At 45.8% G+C, this 27,606-nt stretch overlaps 1 protein-coding gene across 1 annotated transcript; it reads right to left on the reverse strand.

The window, feature by feature from the left end:
• Positions 1-10,161: 10,161 nt before the first annotated feature.
• On the reverse strand, positions 10,162-11,658 carry LOC141134045 (zinc-binding protein A33-like). The gene has a single exon (XM_073623633.1). The coding sequence runs from the start codon at positions 11,656-11,658 to the stop codon at positions 10,162-10,164; it is 1,497 nt and encodes a 498-aa protein (XP_073479734.1).
• Between the last annotated feature and the right edge of the window lie 15,948 nt (positions 11,659-27,606).

Below are 27,606 nucleotides of genomic sequence, written 5' to 3' on the forward strand. Positions count from 1 at the left end.
CAAAACAAAAAATGTTTCTTGGATTTCTTTTTTTTTTTTTTTTTTAAATTGTACGTTTTGCTTAGGCCTTGTACATAGGGGCTTCAGTGTTTGAAAAACCAATGAGTACAGAAAGTTTCTGCAAAGTATTTCCAATGTTTTTTTTGCTGGCTTTTGACAGTTCATGCCTGTAAATCAAACGGCACTTCCAGTATGGGGATGTTAAACCTAGTGGGAATACTGACTGTCACTTTGAAGAGGCTTCCAGCAATTTAGGCTGAATTCACAGCAAAGACACACAGAAAACAATTGTGTTCTGTGTGTCCCATCCAGATTGCAACACAGTACAGAGCTGCGCTAAAATGCACTAAAATGCAGACACACTGCATTTTTATCACAGCACACTGTACAACATTGCATGGCACTGTACAGCAGCGCATTGTGCTGCAAATTGAATGAGGTGTACACTTCAAAGAGTTTGTACAAAAAAAAGGGGGGGGGGGGGGGAGCGAGTTGTGAATCAAGCACCACACTGCCCCCTACTGCAGTTGGGAATGGACGGTGCCGTGGAGGTAAAGCGCTCCTGCAGCTGTCTGTTCCTGTGTAAACTGGCCCTTTTTGTATAGAATAAAAAATATATATTAATAAATACTTTTTTTTATCCCTTTTTTATAATTGCATTCCCTCTGTGCATAAGAGCTGGTGGAAGTGGAAGCAGCAGCACACTGAGCTTCCCAGTGAATGGCTGTGCGGGGGGGGGGGTGTCAGGACAAGTCTGATCATTGGAGGCGAGCACACTGAGTTCCCAGCACAGCTACAGAACTGACCATGCTGTGTTCTCAATCCTAGTGTAGTCAGTTTTTTTATAATAGGAAAGCAGAGGGACTGACCAGGGATTTTTCACACAAACTGAGGAATACAAAGAGAACAGGAGACTTCTTCATACAAGTACACGGTACAGTGGGCACATATCGGGGATATGAAATGTTAGGGTAACAAACTCTTTAAAGCACAACTCTGGACAACTAAAAAAAAAAATGTATCCATTGCAGCGGGGCTGCACCAGCACTGCAAGAGTTAATTGCTCATTTTTGTCTTGTGGAACAATAAAAGGAGATGTACTTACTCGATCTTCCACTGCTGGATCGGTTTCCACAGTGCCTACTCCCTCACACTCCACTTGGTCTAGAGTCCTGATGTCATCAAGACCAGTGCAAGGTCCACCGCCATATCGTGGGCAATCGCTGCCTGTCAGGGAGTGGAGGATCAGAAATGTAAAGTATTTCTCCTCTCCCCTAGACAAAACAAGCAATTAACGCTTGCAGCACTGCAAGTGATAATTTAACATTTTCCCAGAGTTTGGCTTAACATTCAACCAGTGCTACGCTTCATGAAGCCTACTATCAGAATGTTTAAAATGACAGTCAGGGAAAGTGACAGTGTCTTTGTAAAGGGGCTTCCCAGCCCACTAATACCAGCGCTACCCCACAGCTTCTACCTCCTTTGCATCCGGTGACATTACCCAGTGTTTCCATCCATATGTGAGAGCAGCTCACTTTTCCCTGAATGCCAAGGTTACATAGTCTGGCTGAAAAAAAAAGACCATCTAGTTCATCCAATAGTGACTGTGTCTCTTTAATTAGAAATTGTGCAATATTTGGTGGCAAATTCAAAATATTATTGATCATTAAATAAAATCCAGTCTTGGTGAATTCATTTACATCTTTATTTTAGCAAAGAAAAAAAAAGTGTAGTATATAAATCAAGATTGACAAGGCTTTATAAATTGATTGTAAGTTTGTGAATTTAACATAAGAAGATAATCATTAGGGAAGATTAAGTATTTAAAGCCTATCCCCACCTTTACTGTACAATTAAATAATTAGTTTGAGCCAAACTGGTCCAAACAAACTATTTATTTCACTAATGGATGTCCTTGCTGGGTATGAACCATATGTATTATCGGCTACATACATTAAACAGCGCTGTATTCTGGCAGCGGTATGGGGACTTTCTGTCCCACTCCTGGAACAAAATTGAGTTGGGCTGAGCACTGCTTAGCCACTCATTGGGAAGCATAGTGTTGGCTTCCGCTGATTGGCTGATGTGGAGAGGCGGGCGGCTGACGTCAAGTTCTCTGCCTTAGCCAGTCAGAGGAAGCCTTATATTTATTCATAGAATACAGTTCTATGTAGTCCATGAATGGCTATGTAGTGCCATTTGTTCTGAAAGCAGGACTGGAAGTTCCCTTCCCACTGCCAGAACACAGTGCTGTATACTGTATGTCAAACACAGTCAAATCAGAAAGCACAATAAAGTCTTTAATAGTGAATGACAGCAGCAACTAACCACGGAAGACGTCATGTCACTAAACATGTCGGGCGGAGCTACGTGCTGACGTCATCGCATCCTCCCTGATCCTGGAAGTGCGGATGTTTTACTTGTTTGCTGGCAAACGACCAGTTTTAAATCAAGGCTGTTATTTTACTTGCGGAATGTAAGTGCATTTTTATACTATTTGAATAAAGTAGTTAATACGATATCACACTATTGGAGTTTCTTCTCCTTTATACGAATCTTCACGGCTGTTGTCACGGTTGTCCTGGAGATTAGCGGGAGTTTGGAAATATAGGAAGACCCCCCCACCATTAGTGGAAACCTGGAACTGCAGGAGGACCCCTCCATTCATACCACCCCATAGAGGGTTACTACTGAGCTCGTTTGACTTCTCTAGTGATAGAAGGTCCACATCATCTGGTAAGTGCCCCTATTAACAAGGTGGTGGGTGCCACAGAGGGATTCCTCACTCAAATGTCTGGTGGCGGAACACTTTATGAACTGTCATTTAAAGCGTTTGTCAACCCCCCCCCAAAAAAAGAATCCTGCTCCTTTAATCATTTTATACAGCACAGTGCTTGTGCTGTGTGATTTGGCCCCCTGTAATACCTGGCTGATCCTGCCAGTTTCTGCCCTCTCCTTTGTAAACTGACCACGATAATCATGGCTGCTGACCCCTGACACCGTGCCTCTGTCAGCCGCAGCTCTCCTGTCCTCCTATGTGCTCCTGTGTCCTCCTCCCCTCTCCCCTTCCTGCCCGCCTGCCCCTGTGTCAGTGCCAGCCCCCTCCATTCCTGCTGTGCTCATAACTTTTTAAAATGCATATAATCCTGCTGTTTCCCTAATTAAAGGCGCTCCTGTCTGTGTTTAACTAAAAAAAAAAGCCTTTTTGTAGTTTATGCGTTTAGTGTATTTCAAAGTGGTTCCCCGCGGTCATGTGACCGGCCGGCTCTCTCCCCCCTCCTCGCGTCCCAGGTGACGTCAGCAGGGGAATCTCTGCCCCGCCCTCTGCATCTGTCAGCCGGGCAGAGAGGAGACGCAGCCGGTCACGTGATCGTGGAGAACCGCTGTGAAATCAGATAAGGGAGGCATTTTTTTTTTTTTTAGAAAAAGACAGGAGTGCCTGCCATGGAAGCAGCAGGATTATGTACATTTGTAGGGGTGGGTTAACAAACCCTTTAAGGAACCCTCCTGTGTCTATTTTCATGTGGACTTATATTATTTTTCATTATATATTTTTTTTCCCCACTATTTTTCTACTTTTTTTTTTATATCACTACATCATGTTGATGTGATTGTCCATAATTTGCCATGATCCGTATCTTTTGTTCACTTATTGATCGCATTTATTAGTGCGACTATTTGAATATTTTGTATACTGTATGTAGCTGAGGCTATATACAGTTCATAAAGCACACCCAGCAAATGCATCTGTTAGTACAGTAAGTAGTTCATTCAGTAGTTCAACTATTTAAAGGTACGGTAACAGTGAAGTTAGGCTTCAAAACAGCTAGTCCATCTTAGAGATTTGGCCATCATTTTTAATGATAGCTGCTTTACAGGAAGTAAAGGAAATATCTCCAACAAGACACAGAATGGAACAGGTTGCGACAGTTCCCTGCTCCGTCCAAAAACAATAAAAAGAAAGAACAATTGTCTAGACATTACTTTAACCATAGAGAAGTTACACAAATAAAAGATGTTTACTTTTGTGATTTAAATTTTAAAAATGGGACGCTGTTCCTCATTTCCTGCCTTAAAGGATAAGTTCACCTTTGTTCATCTTTTCACCAGCCCCCCCTATGTATCTATCATGTACTTTGTTTTGCAAAAAAATATCAAAGCTTTCCATTAAATCTAAAGACACGTACTTCACTTGTCAGCATCAATGTATCCATTAGTAATGCCTTACTTCCTGGACAGACTAGCGGTCATGACACAGGAAGGAGTTGACCAGCTGACCCCATTAGCGCACACCATGCATCATCTACCCACCTACTCCCAGCTGCACCCTTTTTTAAAGAAATGCAATCAATCAGTGATCACCCTTCTCACAAAATACACAATATAAAATCAGATTGCATAGTGTATGACCATCTTTATACAAGTACATAGGAGGGAGTGGACAGAAACACTCAGCTGTCAAACACCGTTCACATCTCTGCATAGCAGGAACTCGCATTCCCACATGTTTTTTTTTTTTTTTTTTTTTGCAAGGGGGGGGGGGTTTTGAAGCATTTTCACTCATTACACACCTGAATGGGCTGCCCTACATGCAACAATTGCCCCAAAGAAACTTCAGAACTAATTTTTAGAGCTTGGTGTTCTTTATTACCGTGATTTTTGGTGCAGCGCATTTCTGAAACACACAGATGTGAATGGAGCCTCATTGTGCTTGTGTAAACGCACAAATTTCACTTTCAGGCCCCATTCACATCTAGCATAGTGGGAGCGCACATTTTGGGTCTCGTTTTTCCTGTGACACGCATAGGGCAGCCTGTTGATTTCAGTTGCCTGCACTACATGTGGCTTATGGGACATTTTGGCGTTTTGTGGGTTGCGTGTTTTTTTTACTGTGCGTGCAGCATTTGCCACTTGTTTTCTTCACATGGCAAAATGTATGTTTGCTTCTGTGGTGTGCCGTTAACAATGGCACTGAAAGCGCAACTGAGATTTTTAGGTGTATAAAGGTGGCCACACACTATATACAATCTGATTGTACAAACATCCACGAGGACAGTGAAGTGCAATCACTGATTGATTGCATTTCATTTAAAAAAAATGTGCAGCTGGGAATGGGAGGGCAAGTAGGAGGTTGGATGATGCAGGGTGTGCGCTAATGGGGTCAGCTGGTCAACTCCTTCCTGTGTCATGACCTCTAGTCTGACCAGGAAGTAAGATAAAACTAATGGATATGTTTGGAAACATTGATGAGGACAAGTGAAGTAAGTGTCTGTAGAGTTAATGGAAAGCTTTGATATTTTTTTCAAAAAAGTACATTAATGCTGTATTGGTACATAGTGGGGCTGGAAATTAGAAAAAAAAAAGTGAACAAAGGTGAACTTCTCCTTTAATGCTAGTAACTATGGCATGATTATTGCACAATATATTTCTTTGAGCGAGCGTAGTTAAATTTTGTGTTCAGCAAAAAATATGGAGGAGACAACCTGAAGAAAGGATGCGTTCCCGCCTTACTTTAAATCATCATGAAGCCTCAATTGTGAGTAAGAATTTAGAATCCTGTACATTCAAAGGTATGATAGACCTTGAATGATACAACTCCATACCAAATACTCCTTGTGTTTGAAAGATTGCTAAAGTAGGAGAAATGCATCTAAAACTTTTTAATTTTAAAAGAAGTAGAAAATGGATAAAACCCTAGTTATGTAGTAGTAGTATTATTATTATTTTTTTTTTTTTTTTTTTTTTTGCTATATGTGTCCTGTGAGACTTCTCAGTTTTTCCTGTCCTGTAGACATAACAGGAAGTTAAGCCTTGTACACACGATGAAAATATCAGACAAATGATCGTCCGGTTTGTTTTGCATGCTAGTCTCATATCAAAAAATGAAATTACTCAAATATTCGACTGATTAAACGGAAATCAGATGTGTCAATGTACGGTATGTATGATAAAATTTTTGTAGCCTGTACCTTCAGTTTTTGTCGTCTGAACAGCTGGAATCAGCTGTCGGAAGCACTTTTCTTTCAGTGTGTATTGGCTTTTAGAGGAGATCTCTCCAAAGTGTGAAAAATCCTTCCTTTCTTGTCACCAGAATAAGGAAGATTTCCCCCCTATTCCTACTCTGGTGACGATTTCCCATCACTTTCAGTCTTTTTGAGAATGGTCAGAGGACAAATAAAAAGGGTATATCCCAGCAGGAACACAGATGGCAATGTAAACCAGGCAGAGGTGCTAATCCTTTCTTCACTGTCTAAAACTACAAAAAAAAAAAACTGTGTTGGCTTTTTCCTTTACATGTCTTATTGTGCCCAGTCCTGTGCTGTGTTTTTTTTACCTATCAATAAAGTAATGCATTTAATCTGTTTTCTTGATAATGATAAATGCATATAATATAACTAAAAGCAAAACTTTTTTTTTTTAGTTTTGGTTAGAGTGGAAATGGATTAGAACACGTGTCAGGTTTATTTTGCTGTCTGTGCCCCCATTAGGAAGATTCACCCCTTCTATTTGTCCTGTTTACTGTTATAATTGAAAGTGAAAGTAAAAGAGAATCCCAAATTTTGGGCTATCCCCAGAAAAGTAATAGAGGGAAAATCTTCCAATGGAGACACTAGTTCTGGTGACCTGGGTGGGCTCCAAGAATTCCCTTTATTTGCATGGATTACCCCTCACTTCCTGTTTTGGCTATGGGAGAGGAAGTGAAGTGAAGGGAAATTTTCCCAATGGGACAGATGGCAAAGTAACCCTCCCTTACTCCACCCAAATTAATTTAAAAAAAAAACGTTTTGCCTATAGTTCTACATTAAAACTATATCAATCTGTTCTATGTATACCTCAAGGGTGGCCAACCGGTAGATCACGTCCATGTGACGGGTTGATTGTGATCCAGCTTTCTACCTGCCACTTCTCAGATCTCAGATCAGAATGCCAACCTGAATGCAGAGCTGAGGAAAGCCCTAAGCTCCTCTTAGGCTCTAATGTGTCATATGACACAGCCAAAAGGAGACCTGGGAGGGGACATCCCTCATTCTGCTGGGCTCCTCTGCATCTGAGGTCTTGTGAGTGACTTTTAAGGGATGGGGGAATTTGTGCTTGCTATTGACCTCACCACTTTTCTTTACTAACTACTGAACTCTGAGCTACATACTGATCTCTAAAATCTGTATTACTACTGATTTCTGAACTCTTCAAACCTTCCTTGCTTTTAAATGGGGCCTTGCTAGGTTATCTTCTGTTGATCTTTGGCCTCTTCTATGTTGTTCAGATGGATCTCCTTTCTAATATTGATACCTAAAGAACATTTCTTATCAGTATTTACCCAGTGTTGCCCCAGTTATTGGTCCTTGCTTTTCAATTTAATCCACTTAAGAGGGTAGCTGTACATTTTCTAAGAACCTAGGCATTAGACATCTGTGGTGTCCCTAACTAGATGGAAAGGAGTGTGGCTCCCCACAGTTCTTGTCTTAGGTTTACTACTGTTTACAGTGCTGCTCCGATCATTGAAACCAAGCTGTATCTAGGTCAGTGGTTCTCAACCTGGGGGTCGAATAACGATTTGCCAGGGGTCACTGAATCCTAGGCTGTTCCGGAAGCCCGAACCGCTCTTCCAGCCTTTTCGTAGCCGCCCAGCAGGGCTGTTCCTGGAGCCTGTGGCCTGCCACTCAGCCTCTTCGCAACCGCCCATTCAGTTAACGGCATGGCTGGGGGGCAGAGACTAGAGGTCAGCTGACTGGTGAGGAATGTGAAGTGCGGGGGGCTAGAGGAGACCCTATCTCCTGATTTTGGCATAGGTGTCACTGCTGCGAGACATCACAAAGCTGGAGACACAGTGAGTAACACTACCTGGGATTAGAGTTGCCATTAAAAGTCCCCACTACAGTTCTCAGATCAGCAGATAACCTTGATCAAGAGTACCTAAGTTGGCTGATCCCACCAGCACTGCCACTGATCCCACCCCCCACCAGCACTGCCACTGATCCCACTCCCTGCCAGCACTGCCACTGATCCCACTCCCCACCAGCACTGCCACTCATCCCACCCCCAGCCAACACTGGCAATCATCCCAACTCCCCGCCAGCACTGGCAGTCATCCCACCCCCCACCAGCACTGCCACCGATCCCACCCCCCACCAGCACTGCCACTGATTCCACCCCCCACCAGCACTGCCACTGATCCCACCCCCCACCAGCACTGCCACTCATCCCACCCCCCCACCAGCACTGCCACTGATCCCACCCCCCACCAGCACTGCCACTGATCCCACCCTCCCACCAGCACTGCCACTGATCACACCCCCCCACCAGCACTGCCACTGATCCCACCCCCGCCAGCACTGCCACTCATCCTAACTCCTCGCCAGCACTGCCACTCATCCCATTCTCCCCACCCCCTTCCGCCAAGGAGTAACAGAAGGAATAAAAATAGAGAATACATGGAAGGGAGAGGATAAAAGGAGGGGGAGGAACAAAGAAAAAAGGGAGAGAAAGAATAAGAGAAAGAACAAGAAAGACTGCTAGGGAGAGGGATGGGGGAAAGAAACAAGAAATTAGGATAGAGAGAGATAAAAGTGAAAGAAAGGCGAACAAAGAGACTGGTACATTTTAAATTGTATAATAAGGGGTTTTAATACTGTACGAGTGAAAGGGAGTGCAAATTACTTGTATTGCCTTGGGTGCTGACAACCCACGTTACGAAAATAATTTTACTGTTAGGGGCCCCCGCAACTTGGAAAATTTTATCAAGGGGTCACGGCACTAGAGAGGTTGAGAACCACTGATCTAGGTCATGTAGAGTTGTAGCCAAACGGGCAGGTCCGCCTGTCGCTGGCCATTATTCACATTGTGTCATTGTAAGACAAACATGCTCTCTTGTCCTCATCAATACACAGCCCAGCAACAATAGTAACGTACACATCAGGCTGCTAGGTGCACATTGGTGGTACATTTTTCTAGTAAAGCTGCCTAATGCCTTTGCCTTTATTGTTAAAGCATGTTTAAACACAAAAATAAAAATGTAATACATTGCAGCTTTCCAGTGCTTAGATAGGGGGCCTGTATTACTTTTTTAGGAATTTTTCTTTTTTTTTTGCACCTGATGATTCTGTATATAACACTTTTCTTTCCCTGGGTGGCCATGCTCACTCACCTCACTGTATCCCTGTAGGGAGCCATGGTGGTCAACCAGACTGGACTTTAGATATGTCTTCCTTTCCATTACATGGGGAGTGAGAGGATTAGTAGTTTACAGAAGGTAGATAACATTGTGCTTTCAATTCAGCTGCAATATATACATTTTTGCTCTCAAGCTTAAATATCCTTTAGGTAAATGTACAGATTCCCCTTAAAGTGTATGTATAGCCAACCCCTTATTCTTTTGATTAGAGGATTAGAGTAGCAAAGGGTTAAAACTACTGTCTGTTAATTTTGTGACATCTGTGTTCTGGAGTGGAGATTTCCCTTCACGTCCTGTCCCAGAGAGACAGCTGAAAGGAAGAAGAAAGTGAGGGGAAGTCCCCTTTAAGACAGTTGTCCCCAGAACAGGTAAAGAGTTTCCCTGACCCCTTCATTTGGTAACGATCATGACATTTTGAGGTTGATTTACTAAAACTGGAGAGTGCAAGATCTGGTGCAGCTGTGCAAGGTAGTCAATCGGCTTCTAACTTCTACTTGTTCAATTAAGCTTTGACAAAAAAACTGGAAACTAACACCAGATTTTACACTCTCCAATTTTAGTAATTCAACACCTTTGTGTTTCTTAGCACTTTCTGTGTCTCCGAAAAAAGATCACAAGCAAAAAAAGAGGGCACAAATCTTCCTGATAAGTTCTTATTCTTCCCCACTATATCAAAAATGAAAAGCAAAATGGTTTTGGCTTTAACCCCTTCCCGCCGCCGCCTCCTGGTTCTAAATGCCAGGTGGTAGAGACTGGCATTCCGATCATGTGATCGCTGTGAGCGGCTGCCACAAGCGGTCATCTGATTGGAAAGCTCCTGATTGCAAATATGCATCAGGTGCTTTCCAATGGTTACTGTGCTGAGAGCATGCTCTCAGCATGACAATTTGTTTACATAGGGAAGCATATATGTGGCCGCTCAGCCTTTTAAGCCCACCCAACGAGAGGCCGCATATATGCATACAGCTGGCGGAAAGTGGTTAAGCTAATTATTTCCTAATTCTTATCCAGCCACTGTGCTCTGCATACATGAAAATGTGCAAAGGTTGGATGAATTTGCCATTCATTGAGCAGAGACATCTCACACAGTTGTTGGATACTTGGTAAAAAGACACGACTCCCGTTTCATATTCCAAATACACCCCGAGCGTTTTCACAGGGGCATTGGTCGCCACAATCATTTCCTGGCTGTTATGTACAGCTTTGTATTGCATGTCATCGGTCAGTTGCAAGCACCAGTAATCTGCAGCATATCCCATCGCTATATGGTCTTTATGATAAGACACTCCAACAGCCCAGCGAGGTTTCTCGTTGGTTTCCACCTCCCAGTAATGTTGACCTGATGATAAGCTTGATGCACTGAATGTGAATCGAGGACTGTCAACATTCTGACCATCCAAAGTGAATACTAAGAACGGAGGAACTTTTTTGGTGATTTGACTTAATGGAAGCAGTCTGGAGGTGGCATCTTCAATAGGTATTCCACAATTCTTTAACAGGAATGGCAAGCTCCTTGTGAACCTGTGAATGCTGGACTGTAACATAATCAAGATCGTCTCACCATCCAGATTGTTGAAATGAAAGTCATCTTCTACATTTAATAAAGAATTTGCTTTACTGGTGTTCCAAGCTTTTCTTTCTAACAGGGTAAGTGGATCGGAAGTGTTGCACAGATTCTGGATTTCTTTTATCAGGTTGTTGATTTCCAGTATTTGGCCTTCCAATGATTTCATAGCTTGAGATAACTGGGAATACACCTGGTCCTCTTGAGTTTTGATTTGGCACAAAATTTGACGCTCCATAGATTCCAATTCTTTCTTTATCTCCCCAATCACCCCAGTCACTAATTTTCTCATGTTTTCAGTGTTAGAAGCAGCTTTCTCCTTGTGGCTCTTTACAAGGGCAACCATTTCCTCTTTTTCAGCCTTCTTCCTAGTTATAAGATCGTCTAGTATTTTAAGATCAGACTTTTCTTTATTGGAGAGGTCACTAAGTTTCTGAATTTTGTGATGTTTATGGTCTCCAGTGACCCCGCAGGATGCGCAGATGCTGATGCCTTCCTCCATACAGTAAAATTTAAGGAGTTCCTGGTGGATGGGACACTTTCTGTCCTGGAGTGGGGTGCTGACGTCGGTGAGAACATGTTCTGCTTTGTGTTTCTTGAGGTGGTCACAACAAAGTGGCGTCTCGCAGTCTAGGCACAGCTTTTCTGGAGTCCCGTCACAGTAGGAGCACCCACCTTGGTGCTTTGATCTTGTAGAGGTCAGGTGCTCTATGATGCTGCACATCTTTGTGTTTCTGTTGAGATCCATTCCTTCGGGCAACCCTTGTCTGCATTCTGGACAGGATCTTTGACGGCTCGTCTGAAAAGCCTTCTGGATGCATTGCTTGCAGAATGTATGACCACAGGGCAAAGTGGTGGGCTCAGAGTAGATATTGAGGCATATACAGCATTTCAGCTCCTGCTGGATAGCTGCTGCTGCCATTCTCAGTGTTGAAATATAAGAAACGAAACTAATCTGGATGCCTACTTTTCTTTTTCAAAAGGGGCGTGGAGAAACTAGTTCTTTCACATAACTGTGTTTCATAATTTAGAAGAGATGGTAGCCTCTTGAGCAAATAATACAAAGTAAACTAGAGACTTCCCACTTTTGGACCTGATTTCTGTGAAATGAAACTATGATGATGTTTTGGGCATGTTTATTTAAAATTTTCTGTGAAATTGACATAAAAAAAAAAACTTTTATTTTATATGAATTAATTCATAATTTGCATAAAACCTTTATTCTACAAATCATTTCTAGTCAAAACTTTTTTTTAGTTCTTGATATAGAGCAGGGAAAGAACAGAACCCCATCGGGTTTTTACTGCTTCCTGTGTCACCGCTGTGGAGATTCATCCTCTCTAATTTTCTGGGGACAGTTGTCATCAGGACAGAAAGTGATGAAAATCCAATAACATATGGTTGTCAATGGAATAGAGGAGAAATCTTCCAATGAGGACACCTGTTCTGGTGACAACTATTTAGGTTGGTGGGGGGGAGAATTCCCCTCAATTGGCAGAGATTTACATACATTTTCTGTTGTTTCTCTGGAACAGGAAGTGAAATCTCCCCAATGGAACAGTGAAGCAAAATAAAAAAAACTGGCAGAGATTTTAGTGCATTATGCCACGTACACATGAGCGGTTTTGCCATCGGAATAAACTCTGAAGGTTTCTCCGACGGAATTCTGCTCAAGCGGTCATGCCTACACATGGTCACACCAAAGTCCGACTGTCAAGAACGCGGTGACATACAACACGTACGACAGGACTAGAAAAAGGAAGTTCAATAGCCAGTAGCCAATAGCTTCCGTCTCATTCTTACTTCTGAGCATGCATCATTTTTGGTATATCGGAACAGCATCAGACGAGCGGGTTTCCCGATAGTAATTAGTTCTGTCGGAAAAAAAACATGTTCTCTGAGTCCGCCTGAATTTTTGATGGAAAAAGTCCGATGGGGCATACACACGGTCGGAATATACGATGAAAAGCTCCCATCGGACTTTTTCTGATGGACATTCCGCTCGTGTGTATGCGGAATAAGTGATACTAAACACACACACTTTTTCAATTGACATTGTCCCTTCTATTTCTGTATATAGATGATGGCACTGGAATTTATGTTTAGTACCTTTTTCCTAATCGATATACAGATGTCACGTGACCCAGATCTTTCCCAGACTGTCTGCAGGGAAACATAAGCAGGAGGAGCTTATGCTGTCCTCTGCTGCTGGTCACATGTTCAAAATTTAAAAAAAAAACAGTCTTTGGAATACGGAGTAAAAATAAATAATATCGATAAACTGTTTTAAATTGTCATACAAATATATATTTGAAATCAAATCGTTATTATTTTTTGGCAATATCATAATTTTGCCCGATTTCTGCCAGTCACAGGCGTCACGCCCCTCCAGCCTGTGTCTTAAAATAAGAGGGAGATGAAGCCTCCATCAATCTACATGTAATATCCCACCCCCATTGTGTTTAGCTGGTTAAAGAGAAACTGTAGTCTGCTTACATAATTTGTAATAAAAACATCTTTGCCATTCTGAAGCTTCCCTCCAACCACTTTGCATATTATTTCATATATACTGTCATTCTATACTTGCCAAATATGCTGCAGAAATCTCCCTCCACTGAGTCTGGCTGCAACCATTTTAACTGTGGGAAGCTGAAGCTGCTGCCTGTTCACTTCCTGGATTTACACAGACACACAGAGGCACACCTCCAGCTCTGCAGCTCTCATTGGCCTTCTTATGACTCATCCCCCCTCCCTTCCTGGCAAACTCTCACAAGAGTGAGAGAGAGCTGTGCATGATGTCATAAGCCTAGGCTAATGACCAGACAAGAAACAGGAAGTGGACTGTATAAGGTATTTACTGGCAGAAAAAAAAGTTTTACTATCCAAAGTTAAAACAACAAGGGCATTGTCATAAGAATTCTGCTTTAATACGTTTGTATTCACCAGTGCTTCCTTGAGTGTCATACTGTATATTGCATTACCGCATTACCAATGCTTTATGATGCACCTATATGTAAAAGTTTGTAAAATTTGTGAAACTTTAATAAAAAAAAGTAAGTAAAAAAAAAAAAAAAAAAGAACAATAAGGGCAGAAGACTTAATAGATGGAAAGTTGTAGAAATGACTGAAGGTCCGCTTTAATTGGCATGGAGGAGGAGGAAGGGAGTGCGCTGTCATTTATCACTGTGTATACACCCACATGTGTGCTCAGATGTGACAGGGAGGAAATACTCAGCATAGATATTCACTGAAAACTGAGCATGTGCAGAGCTGCCAACACTGCTCTGCAAAATCCTCAGCTGAATTGGGGACGTGATCAAAAGGTGGAGATAGAAAGCAGCAGGATCAACCAGACTTTTTGCAGAATACAGAAAACAGATTTTTTCTATCATGTGGGTTTAGTGACCATTTAAATACTCCAATATTTAAAAAAAAAATAAAAAAATAGATATGTACTAGGAGAAGTCTGAAATTACTGTTCCCAGTGCAGGCAAGACTTCCTGATAAGAATACCCATGCACTAGCCCTGTACTCACTACCTCTGCCAGGTTAGCCCCCCTATATCAACATTTTTGAAAAAATCTTATGCAGTTTGTTAGATCTTTGTTAGATCAGGTTAGATCAACCGCTGTTTTTTTTAACAAACAAAGGTGTTTTATTGTTGTCATATAGGTTGAATAAAATAGCATATCCATAGGTACAGTACATATCATCACATGGAATACATTTGTGTACATACAGGTCCAGAAAATACAGTGAGCAAGTACAACATGCATCAAAAGCTTGCATACAGGGTAGCATGTGGACTAGGTTAAGACAATCCACACAGGTGACTAGTAGTGTACCTTTTTACATTCACCTATCTTAGAATGTGATGTCCTCACCAGTATGCTAGTCAGAGGTCCATGGAGCCCAAACTTTTTCATATTTCCACTTACAGCCTCTGTTTAAATATGTAATCCTATACATGGGTAATGCAGCTTTGATCAGTGCCTTCCAGGAGGAGATGGAGGGGGGGTCTGGTAGGACCCATTTGAGAAGGATTTCTTTTTTTGCATAAAAAAATAGGTATGCAATTAGTAGTTTTTAAATGATGTGGTTTTTGTTCGTCATCGTGAACTCCCAGTAATGCCAACTCAGGTGACATTGGGAGTGCCAGTTGCAGTCTGGAGTTAACTTCCCTAACTTCCCTAACTTCCCCAAAGACCTTCCTCCAGTAATTGGAAATGACAGGACAGTCCCAGAACATGTGGAAGAAGGTTCCTATATGTGCTTTACATCTGGGACACACGGGGTCTTTGTCTGGGTACATCCTGTGAAGTCTTTGGGGGATATAATATATCCTATGCAAACATTTTACCTGTATTAACTTATCTCTAGAGGAGATAACTAATTTGGGGCCATATTCCAGGAAGTCCTCCCATCCCTCCCTATCTAGTGAGGGTATGTCACTGTGCCATGTCTCCCATAAATATTTTATCTTGGGGGACTCATTGCCCAATAACGCACCATACAGAGTAGAAAGAGGCTTGGTTAGATCTCCTGGAGCCAATAGTTCCTCTATAGGATCACTTTGAGTGTGATCGGCCGAGGGAATTGGGCTCTAGTGGCATGTTTAAGCTGTAGGTATCTGAATACCATCCAGGTTGGTAGATCATATTTAACCTTCAGATCCGCAAACTTCAGTAAGGCACCCTGGGGCATGATGTGGTCCAGTGTCGTAATATCAAACCTGGCCCACATCTGTGGATCCAGAATGGAACGAAGTTGTGATAGGGTGGGGTTGCCCCACAAAGGCTGTGCCGGAGAACACTGATCCGGCCGCAAAAAGCTCGGCCGGGCAGCGGTCCACACCCGCCACGTCACCCTGGTTGGTCCCGGAGTCGTCTCATATGCCCTGGGACCCCTGTATGGGTAGCTGCTGAGCCCAGCAAGGGAGCCCAAGCAGTTCGCCTCTAGGCACACCGCCGCATTAGATCTAGCCCCCTGGCACCACCACTGGACTGTCACTAGCACCGCTGCCCCGTAGTAAACTTGAAAATTAGGTAGGGCTAATCCGCCCAGATGGGCAGGTAGCCAGAGCGTGGATCTGGCCAACCGCGGTATCGCCCCATTCCATATAAAGGAATAGGGATGAGCTTCGAGTTCGAGTCAAACTCACGTTCGACCCGAACATCGGCTGTTCGCCAGTTCGCCGAACAGCGAACAATTTGGGGTGTTCGCGGCAAATTCGAATGCCGTGGAACACCCTTTAAAAGTCTATGGGAGAAATCAAAAGTGCTAATTTTAAAGGCTTATATGCATGGTATTGTCATAAAAAGTGTTTGGGGACCCTGGTCCTGCCCCAGGGGACATGTATCAATGCAAAAAAAAGTTTTAAAAACGGCTGTTTTTTTCGGGAGCAGTGATTTTAATAATGCTTAAAGTCAAACAATAAAAGTGTAATATCCCTTTAAATTTCGTACCTGGGGGGTCTCTATAGTATGCCTGTAAAGGGGCGCATGTTTCCCATGTTTAGAACAGTCTGACAGCAAAATGACATTTCAAAGGAAAAAAGTCATTTAAAACTACTCGCGGCTATACTGAATTGCCGGCCCGACAATACACATAAAAGTTCATTGATAAAAACGGCATGGGAATTCCCCACAGGGGAACCCCGAACCAAAATTTAAAAAAAAAAATGATGTGGGGGTCCCCCTAAATTCCATACCAGGCCCTTCAGGTCTGGTATGGATATTAAGGGGAACCCCAGCCAAAATTAAAAAAAAAAATTGGCGTGGGGTCCCCCTCAAAATCTATACCAGACCCTTCAGGTCTGGTATGGATTTTAAGGGGAACCCCGCGCCAATTTTTTTTAAAAAATGGCGTGGGGTACCCCCAAAAATCCATACCAGACCCTTATCCGAGCACACAACCTGGCAGGCCGCTGGAAAAGAGGGGGGGACGAGAGAGCGCCCCCTTCCTGAACCGTACCAGGCCACATGCCCTCAACATTGGGAGGGTGCTTTGGGGGTAGCCCCCCAAAACACCTTGTCCCCATGTTGATGGGGACAAGGGCCTCATCCCCACAACCCTTGCCCGGTGGTTGTGGGGGTCTGCGGGCAGGGGGCTTATCGGAATCTGGAAGCCCCCTTTAAGAAGGGGACCCCCAGATCCCAGCCCTCCCCCCTGTGCGAAATGGTAAGGGGGTACAAAAGTACCCCTACCATTTCACAAAACAAATGTCAAAAATGTTAAAAATGACAAGAGACAGTTTTTGACAATTCCTTTATTTAAATGCTTCTTCTTTCTTCTATTTTCTATCTTCTTTCATCTATCTTCTTTCTTCTATCTTCTATCTTCCTTCGGTTTCTTCCTCCATCTTCTTCTTCTGGTTCTTGTTCTTCTTGTGCTTCTGGTTCTTCATCCGGTCTTCTCGTCCGGCATCTTCTTCAGCGGTGCCTTCTTCACTTCATCTTCTTTCCTCGGGCCGCTCCGCATCCACGATTGGATGGGAGGCTCCCGCTGTGTGATGCTTCTCCTCCTCCGACAGTTCTTAAATAGCGGAGGGCGGGTGACCTCGCCCCCCTCTGACGCAGGGCGGGTGACCCCGCCCTCTCTGACGTCACGGGGAATGCCACAAGGAAGTCCCCGTGCGTCAGAGGGGGGCGGGGTCACCTGCCCTGCGTCAGAGGGGGGCGGGGTCACCCGCCCTCCATTATTTAAGAACTGTCGGAAGAGGAGAAGCGTCACACAGCGGGAGCCTCCCATCCAATCGTGAATACGGAGCGGCCCAAGGAAAGAAGATGAAGTGAAGACGGCGCCGCTGAGGAAGATGCCGGACGAGAAGACTGGATGAAGAACCAGAAGAACAAGAAGGACCAGAAGAACAAGAACCAGAAGAAGAAGAAGATGGAGGAAGAAACCGAAGGAAGATAGAAGAAAGAAGATAGAAAATAGAAGAAAGAAGAAGCATTTAAATAAAGGAATTGTCAAAAACTGTCTCTTGTCATTTTTAACATTTTTGACATTTTTTTTGTGAAATGGTAGGGGTACTTTTGTACCCCCTTACCATTTCACACAGGGGGGATGGCCGGGATCTGGGGGTCCCCTTGTTAAAGGGGGCTTCCAGATTCCGATAAGCCCCCTGCCCACAGACCCCCACAACCACCGGGCCAGGGTTGTGGGGATGAGGCCCTTGTCCTCATCAACATGGGGACAAGGTGCTTTGGGGGGCTACCCCCAAAGCACCCTCCCAATGTTGAGGGCATGTGGCCTGGTACGGTTCAGGAGGGGGGGGCGCTCTCTCGTCTCCCCCTCTTTTCCTGCGGCCTGCCAGGTTGCGTGCTCGGATAAGGGTCTGGTATGGATTTTTGGGGGTACCCCACGCCATTTTATTTTAAAATTTTGGCCGGGGTTCCCCTTAATATCCATACCAGACCTGAAGGGCCTGGTATGGAATTTAGGGGGACCCCCCCACGTCATTTTTTTTTAAATTTTGGTTTGGGGTTCCCCTGTGGGGAATTCCCATGCCGTTTTTATCAATGAACTTTTATGTGTATTGTCGGGCCGGCAATTCAGTATAGCCGCGAGTAGTTTTAAATGACTTTTTTCCTTTGAAATGTCATTTTGCTGTCAGACTGTTCTAAACACGGGAAACATGCACCCCTTTACAGGCATACTATAGACACCCCCCAGGTACAAAATTTAAAGGAATATTACACTTTTATTGTTTGACTTTAAGCATTATTAAAATCACTGCTCCCGAAAAAACGGCCATTTTTAAAACTTTTTTTTGCATTGATACATGTCCCCTGGGGCAGGGCCCGGGTCCCCAAACACTTTTTAGGACAATAACATGCAAATTAGCCTTTAAAATGAGCACTTTTGATTTAGAACGTTCGAGTCCCATAGTCTTCAATGGGGTTCTAACGTTCGTGCGAAGTTTTGGTCTGTTCGCAAGTTGTGCGAACCGAACAGGGGGGTGTTCGGCTCATTCTTATAAAGGAACCTATGCATTTATTTATCACTTTGAAGAAGCTGACTGAGATCCATATCGGGCAGTTTCTGAATAAATAATTACATTTGGGTAGTATGATCATTTTTGATAGGTTAATGCGGCCTATCAAATTTAGTGGCAAATTTGACCATGTTGAACACTTGGATCTAAGGGTCGATAAAACAGGCATCAGATTTTTCCCCAAGAAGTCTGAGTGATGTTTCGTCACCTGGACCCCCAAATAATGAAATTCCTCAACCCAGCGGAGAGGAGTGGAGGCCGCCCCATTGATGGCTCCCTCATCTAGGGGGAAAATAATTGACTTGGCCCAGTTAATCCTTATACCCGAGTACCCTCCAAACGTGTCAAAAATGCGTAGGGCAGCTAAGAGCAAAGGCCACGCGTCGTTAAGGTATAGTAATGCGTCGTCCACATACAAGGACAGCTGCTCTTCCAGCTTACCCTGCCGCAAACCCAGCACATCTGGAGCACTGCTGACCAAAATGGCCAGGGGCTCCAGGGCCAAGGCAAAGAGGCCGGGGGAGAGTGGGCAACCCTGTCTAGTGCCATGGAAAAGGGCGAATGGCTCTGACAGCCAGTTGTTTGTGCGAACCCGTGCCCTTGGTGCCCGATATAGGAGCTGGATACCATGTATAAATTTAGGGCCGAAGCCAAATCGACGCAAGACCTCCCACAGATGGGTCCATTCAACAGTCGAATGCCTTTTCAGCGTCTAATGAGGCGATTACCCTGGTGCCTTGTTTATCATGTGTTATGGATGTGTTAAGAAAGAGCCTTCTAATATTGATCCCTTCCCAGGCATGAACCTTGTCTGATCAATATCCACCAGATCACCTGAGAGAGCCTATTAGCAAGGATTTTTGCAAAGATCTTTGCATCCACGTTTAAAAGGGAGATAGGCCTATATGACGAGCAGTCTAGAGGATCCTCACCCGGCTTAAGGACAAGAACTATGACCAGGGCCGACGCTCCCACTAGGCGAACTAGGCAGTCGCCTAGGGCGCACTGCCGCCTAGGGGCGCAGCCATAGCCGCTGGGTCCCCTCCAGAGGATCAGTTCCCCCTTGCGGGTGGTGGCTGGTGCAGAGTGTAGCAGGAGGTGCTATATGGCTGGCTGCAGATTCACTGGGTGGGGAGAAGGAGCAGGCAGATCTCCCCCTTCCCCAGACTAAGCCAGGGGCGAACATGCTGATGTCCAGCAACTGTGGGTGTCAGCTCTCTGCCCGCCCCGCCTCCCTCCCAGGGTGATGTGCAGCCATTGGAGGAGCAGGGCGGGCGGCATTGTGCAAGACAGGGATGGATCCACCCAGGCCACAGGACACACGCTGGGCCGAGGCCGCCGGGCCACTTGTCCTGGAGGAGCGAGGAGCCAAAAGCAAAGCTGCTCCTGCAGCTTATCCAGCCTCTCCTCGGCCAGCCACCGGAGCCCGGGGGGAACCGAACGATCAGCTGAACGGGGGTGGAGCTGGAGGAGGTCTCCGTGTGTGACTGGTGACACAGACTGCCGCCCGCTGCCTAACATGTGGAGGGAGCTGGAAAGAAGTGCCCCAAGGTAAGAACTTGTCAGACCTTATCATTGGTGTGTGAACCCCTCCACTTGGCTGCACCTGCCCTCCTTTTCACCTTGCTCCATCCCTCCACCTGGCTCCATCCCTCCACCTAGCTCCATTCCTCCACCTGGCTCCATCCACCTGGCTCCATCCCTCCACCTTGCTCCATCCCTCCACCTGGCTCCACCCCTCCACCTGGCTCCATCCCTCCACCTGGCTCCATTCCTCCACCTGACTCCATCCCTCCACCTAGCTACCCCCTCTCCTGTCCACTTTGCTATATCCTCCCTCCACCTGGCTGCACCTCCCCTCTCCTGTCCACCTGACTCCATCCCTCTACCTGGCTGCACCCTCCTCTCCTGTCCACCTGGCTATATCCTCCCTCCACCTGGCTGCACCCCCTCTCCTTTCCACCTGGCTATATCCTCCCTCCACCTGGCTGCACCCCCTCTCCTTTCCACCTGGCTGCACGCCCTCTCCTTTCCACCTGGCTGCACCCCCTCTCCTTTCCACCTGGCTGCACCCCCTCTCCTGTCCACCTGGCTGCACCCCCTCTCCTGTCCACCTGGTTGCACCCCCTCTCCTGTCCACCTGGTTGCACCCCCTCTCCTGTCCACCTGGCTGCATCCCCTCTCCTGTCCACCTGGCTGCACCCCCCTCTCCTGTCCACCTGACTCCATCCCTCCACCTGGCTGCACCCCACTCTCCTGTCCACCTGGCTATATCCTCCCTCCACCTGGCTGCCCCCCCTCTCCTGTCCACCTGGCTGCACCCCCTCTCCTGTCCACCTGACTCCATCCCTCCACCTGGTTGCACCCCCCTCTCCTGTCCACCTGGCTATATCCTCCCTCCACCTGGCTGCACCCCCTCTCCTGTCCACCTGGACCAGTTCTGGTGCTAAAGTTATTGAATTAATTTTTTTTTGCGTGGGGGGGGGGCGCAAGTAGCTGGTCTCGCCTAGTCTAGCACCGGCCCTGACTATGACAGCCTTATTCATTGAGTCTGGTAAGGCCTCAAGAGAATCAATGTTGGAGAATAATGTCTGTAATTTGGGAGCTAGGAGTTCTGTGAAGTTAGAATAGAACTCATAGGGCAACCCATCCGCCCCCGGAGCCTTCCCACTCTTCAGCCCTCCCATGGCCATCTGGACCTCTTCCAGCGTAATATTCTCCTCCAACCTCTTCCTGTCCCCCTCAGACAGGGCGGGAAAGGACACAGAGTCTAAAAAGGTCAGTAGGTCAGATTCTGTATAGTCAGCCCTAGATGTATATAGTTCTTCAAAAAAATCTTTAAATCTAGTATTGATGGTGGGGGGGGGAGGTGAGAAGCTGGTTCCGGCTGTCTTTAATGGACCCAATAGGAGTAGAGGGGATGCTGCCCCTTACTAACCAAGCCAGGAGCTTCCCATTCTTCCCCCCGAACTCAAACACCCGTGGGGCCGAGTAAAGGAGGGCCCTATTTGTATCCTTAAGTCTAGCCTCAGACAAATCACGTAGCGCCTGTTGCCAGGCTTGATAGTGAGCCACAGTCTGGTTAGAAATAAATTCAGCCTCTAGTTTGATGGACCTACCCTCCAGCTCCTCCTGGGCCTGGGCTCTTTCTCGTTTAGTGTGTGTTATCTTGGATATAAATTCTCCTCTAACCCAAGCCTTAAAAGAATCCCAAAGTACTGGGGGGGGGGCTGAGTCAGTATTTTCAGTCCAGTAGTTGCATGTGGATGCTGTAATAGGCTCCTGGAGCTTCTCCTCTGCTACCCAATAGCTAGAAAGTCGCCATAGACGGGGCCCAGAGAGAACAGTTAGTGTTAAAGAAAGACACAGGGGAGCATGATCAGATATCCCTCTGGGAAGCATAGAGATATCCTGGACACATTGTAGGACCGATCTGGAACCAAACGCCAGGTCAATTCTAGATAGTGTTTTAAAGGTGGAGAAGTAGCAGGTATATTCTCTTTGTGTTGGGTGTGTGTGTGTCCACACATCCGTAAGGGCGAACGTGTCCGCCCACTGCCGGAGGTGAGGAGAGTCACGGGTCGACGCACACATCCTATCTACATCAGAGCATGGAACCATATGAAAATCACCCATCAGAAGTACTAAGCCGGTGTCTAACTGGACCACCTCCTGCATAATGTCATGAAGGATTTGGACCGATGCCGGCGGGGGGAAGATACAACCCAACCAGTACAATATCTCTATCATAAATGTTTGCGTGTACTATGACATACCTGCCCTCCTTTTCAGTCTTTATAGCAATGGGTTTCAAGGGTAGGGATTTCCGGACCAGGATGCTGACCCCACGAGCATATGTAGAATAAGTGGTGTGATAGTTTAACCCCACCCATGGTCTTTTCAATGAGATTGTCTTATGGCCCTGAAGGTGGGTCTCTTGTAGAATGCAAATGTCAGGATTATGTTTCTGCAGAAAACGGAACACCAGGGATCGCTTAACCACTGAGTTTAGGCCCCTAACATTCCAAGAAATTACTGTAATTGGAGCCATTTGAGGTATATGGGAGAAATCAGTGTAGGGGTAGAAGGCTCGCGGGGCAGCATCCTGGTCCCATACATGAGAAGCACTGTAGACATATGACACTGTACCAAATTACCTTAAGTTCAGACATCACAAAACACCTTAGGGGACAAAAAAACACCTTTAACATTCCCAACCCTTTCCCTAACCCTCCCCGCATCCCAATCCCCAACCTAGGAATGCTTAGAACCCCAAACATTATACACCCAATGCTAGGGGGCGTGTACCAGTGGGCGTATATGTACACTGAGGGGGGAGCGACCCTACAGATCGGGAGAGGCTCCACTGCCAGTGTAGGAGAGGATCAACACAATTATTAGGTATCATCTCCATCCGTCAAATGCGCACCAAGAGATAACAAAACGTATATCCGCTACGCATTTAAACATGAGCAGGGGGGAATAGCATACGAGTAGACCCCAAGAGAAAAACAATCCCATCCCCCTAAATATCAGTCCTTTAGGTCAGGGCCAAAGAATAAACCATCTGCATCTATATTACACAGTCTACACAAGAGTACAGGGCTACAGTACCTCTTACCCGACACTAGAGTCCGCTAGGGAGCCAGAAGTTAGTGCAACATAAGTCTGTCCGTTTTGGTTACTCTTCAGCAGAAGGAATAAGACTCTGTGCAAGCAAAAAGAAAAAAACAGATAAGGCAAACTCTGCATCAGGAAGTGACATCTTGGTAGATCAGGGGAAGCTCTACCTCCATTGTAGGAGAATATAAATAAAAACGTTAGGTCTCATCCGCTCCCGGCAGACATGCAAGAATTATTAGAACAGAAACCCTTTCTGCATATAAACATGAACAGAGGGGGGGGGGGGAGGACAGCTCGAGAGCAAAGTCACGAAGCAACCCCCCCCCCCCCCCCCAATCCCCCTGAATACCGACCCTGTAGATCAGGATTAGGGAGTAAACCTTCTGCAGCTGCACTTCACAGTCTGCACAGAAATGGAGGCTGCAGTACCCTTTACTGGACACTAGAGTTCGCTAGTGAGTCAGAAGTTAGTGTAAAGGAAGTCTTTCCAGTTTGGCCACTTTGCAGCAGGAAGAATGAGACTGTGCAGGCAAAAAAAAAAACAAAAAAAAACAACATATACGGCAAACCCTGCAGCAGGAAATAACATTTTGGCATGAGCCATAAAAACTGGAATACTTAATGGTGAGTGTGCATAGCGGCACAAGTTCACCTGGTCTATCCAGGGGCACTTTCTTCAAACGTTGCAAACAAGTAGGTCAGGCACAACAGGTGCAACAGAAGTAGAAGTCAACCTCACACCTGGAGGATGATCTCCCCAGATATCTGCCCCAGAGTCCTCCCGCCAGGTAATCACGAACAGGAGAGGGGGCTGCAATACTGGGGTAAGAGGTTGCTAAATGTGGGGAGATCAGCAGCCATCAGCGGTGCGGGGGGGGAGGGGCTCTAGCCAGGCGGATGCATCCCTGGGAGAAGTAAAAAATCTCGAGGTTTCGCCATGTTGAACCCGCAGTCTTGCCGAGAACAGGATACTATACTTGATGCCCTTTACTCGCAAAGCAGCTTTTACCTGGTCAAAAGAGCACCTCATTTTTTGCGTTTCCACTGAGTAGTCTGGAAAAATCAAAAGTTTTCTGTTTTGATATGTCAGTTCCCCCTGCACTCTGGCCGCACGGAGTACCTCATCCCTATCCCTGAAGTTCAGGAATTTAAGTTAAAAAGTGCGCGGTGGGGATCCCAGTGGGCCCAGTTTAGGGGGGATGCGGTGTGCACGTTCCACTGCGTAGAAGGGTGAAAATTGTGCCAGAGGCAGGAGGGTTTTAGGTAGATTTTCCGCAAATTCAGTCGGGTGTTAACCCTCCAGACCCTTCGCCATGCCGACAATACGGAGGTTGTTTCTCCTATTGCGATTCTCAGCATCTTCTGCTTTATATGCAAGAGCTTTAATTTTAGTGTGCAGCATTCGCAGGTCAGTGGTATGGCCCTCCACCGTGTCTTCCACATGACTTATGCGCTGTTCTGCTGTATGGATTCTGGAGCACATTTTGTTCATGTCCTGCCTGATTAACCCCACATCAAGCTGCACTGCATCTACTTTAGTGGTTAGGGAGGTTACAGAGGCATAACAGTTTGTAATGGCAGCCAGGACCTCCGCAAGACTAGTTACAGGTGGCAAGGGCTGCTCCTGGCTCTCCGCCTCGGACGCCATGGTCGTGGATGGGCGCCTACCAGGTCCCTGCAGACCGGGACAGATTCCTCTGGCACGGGGGGGAAGTATACTTCTTACCCCATCCTCTCGATGCCCGGGATGAGTAGCGTCTCATGGAGATGTCCACTGCCTCTGCGGGTGTACTCTGGCCGCCAGGAGGAGGGAGGAGAGCCTATGAACCTTGGCAGAGATTGCAGGCAGTCCGGAGGCCCTTCCAGGAGGGGGTGGATTGCAACACAGTCAGGGAGGCTAGGAGAACTCACCAGGGCCATTGTCGGGTAGAGCAAGATGGCCGCCGTTCCAGGAGGTAGGCCGGAGCCGCAGCCTGTCCCCAGGGAGATACAGGGCACAGATACACAGCAATAGCAGCCTCAGGTAGTCCAGAGGTGAATCCAGAAAAGGAGCAAGCTCTGTACAAGCAGGGAGGCCCGAAAAACTTGCCTGGGCCTCCGCCGGGTGGAGCAAGATGGCCACCACTCCGGAGACTAGGGGCCTTTCCTAGGGCCAGTGCTGAGCCAGACATCTTCACCGTAGGGGTCCTATGAGCTAACAGGCTCCAGAGGAAGCGGGGAGAGCAGGACAGATCCCCAAGTGCAGTGGATGGTGTCCGATGAGCAGGATGCAAGTAGGATGGTCAATCAGGAGTATTGGGCAGTGGAGCTCACACAGTCTGTGACCTACTCCATTGCTCTCCAGGCCACGCCTCCCAGATCAACCGATGTTTACGTTGGATCTCACACAGAAGAAGCAATATTAACAGTTATTTGCTGGGGGGGCTAACCCGTCATCAGCCCCCCCTTATCAAAAAATTGACCAAGCAGTTAGCTATTTTGGAAGCTATTTGTTAGATCCGGTAAGATCAAGTGATTTTAACGTTAGATCTCACATACCGTCAGGTCCATAAATATTGGGACATCGACACAATTCTAATCTTTTTGGCTCTATACACCACCACAATGCATTTAAAATGAAACAAACAAGATGTGCTTTAACTGAAGACTTTCAGCTTTAATTTGAGGGTATTTACATCCAAATCAGGTGAACGGTGTAGGAATAGTTTGTATATGTGCCTCCCACTTTTTAAGGGACCAAAAGTAATGGGACATTTGGCTGCTCAGCTGTTCCATGGCCAGGTGTGTGTTATTCCCTCATTATCCCATTTACAAGGAGCAGATAAAAGGTCTAGAGTTCATTTCAAGTGTGCTATTTGCATTTGGAATCTGTTGCTGTCAACTCTCAATATGAGATCCATAGAGCTGTCACTATCAGTGAAGCAAGCCATCATTAGGCTGAAAAAACAAAACAAACCCATCAGAGCGGTAGCAAAAACATTAGGTGTGGCCACATCAACTGTTTGAAACATCCTTAAAAAGAAAGAATGCACCGGTGAGCTCAGCAACACCAAAAGACCCGGAAGACCATGGAAAAGAACTGTGGTGGATGACCAAAGAATTCATCAAGTCCAACCTATGTGTGTGATTATGTGTCAGTATTACATTATATATCCCTGTATGTTGCGGTCATTCAGGTGCTTATCTAATAGTTTCTTGAAGCTATCAATGCCCCCCCCGCTGAGACCACCGCCTGTGGAAGGGAATTCCACATCCTTGCTGCTCTTACAGTAAAGAACCCTCTACGTAGTTTAAGGTTAAACCTCTTTTTTTCTAATTTTAATGAATGGCCGCGAGTCTTGTTAAACTATCTTCTGCGAAAAAGTTTTATTTCTATTGTAGGGTCACCAGTACGGTATTTGTATATCGAAATCATATCCCCTCTCAAGCGTCTTTTCTCCAGAGAGAATAAGTTCAGTGCTTGCAACCTTTCCTCATAACTAAGATCCTCCAGACCCTTTATTAGCTTTGTTGCCCTTCTTTGTACTCGCTCCATTTCCAGTACATCCTTCCTGAGGACTGGTGCCCAGACCTGGACAGCATACTCCAGGTGTGGCCGGACCAGAGTCTTGTAGAGTGGGAGAATTATCGTTTTATCTCTGGAGTTGATCCCCTTTTTAATGCATGCCAATATTCTGTTTGCTTTGTTAGCAGTAGCTTGGCATTGCATGCCATTGCTGAGCCTATCATCTACTAAGACCCCCAGGTCCTTTTCCATCCTAGATTCCCCCAGAGGTTCTCCCCCCAGTGTATAGATTGCATTCATATTTTTGCCACCCAAATGCATTATTTTACATTTTTCTACATTGAACCTCATTTGCCATGTAGTTGCCCACCCCATTAATTTGTTCAGATCTTTTTGCAAGGTTTCCACATCCTGCGGAGAAGTTATTGCCCTGCTTAGCTTAGTATCGTCTGCAAATACAGAGATTGAACTGTTTATCCCATCCTCCAGGTCGTTTATGAACAAATTAAATAGGATTGGTCCCAGCACAGAACCCTGGGGAACCCCACAACCCACCCCTGACCATTCCGAGTACTCCTCATTTATCACCACCCTCTGAACTCGCCCTTGTAGCCAGTTTTGAATCCATGTACTCACCCTATGGTCCATGCCAACGGACCTTATTTTGTACAGTAAACGTTTATGGGGAACTGTGTCAAATGCTTTTGCAAAATCCAGATACACCACGTCTACGGGCCTTCCTT

This window comes from Aquarana catesbeiana, linkage group LG03 (assembly GCF_042186555.1).
Source record: "Aquarana catesbeiana isolate 2022-GZ linkage group LG03, ASM4218655v1, whole genome shotgun sequence".
NCBI classification, from domain to species: domain Eukaryota; kingdom Metazoa; phylum Chordata; class Amphibia; order Anura; family Ranidae; genus Aquarana; species Aquarana catesbeiana.

Coding starts and splice junctions, on each gene's coding strand:
- LOC141134045 (XM_073623633.1), bottom strand. CDS start 11,658: ATGGCAGCAGCAGCTATCCAGCAGGAGCTGAAATGCTGTATATGCCTC.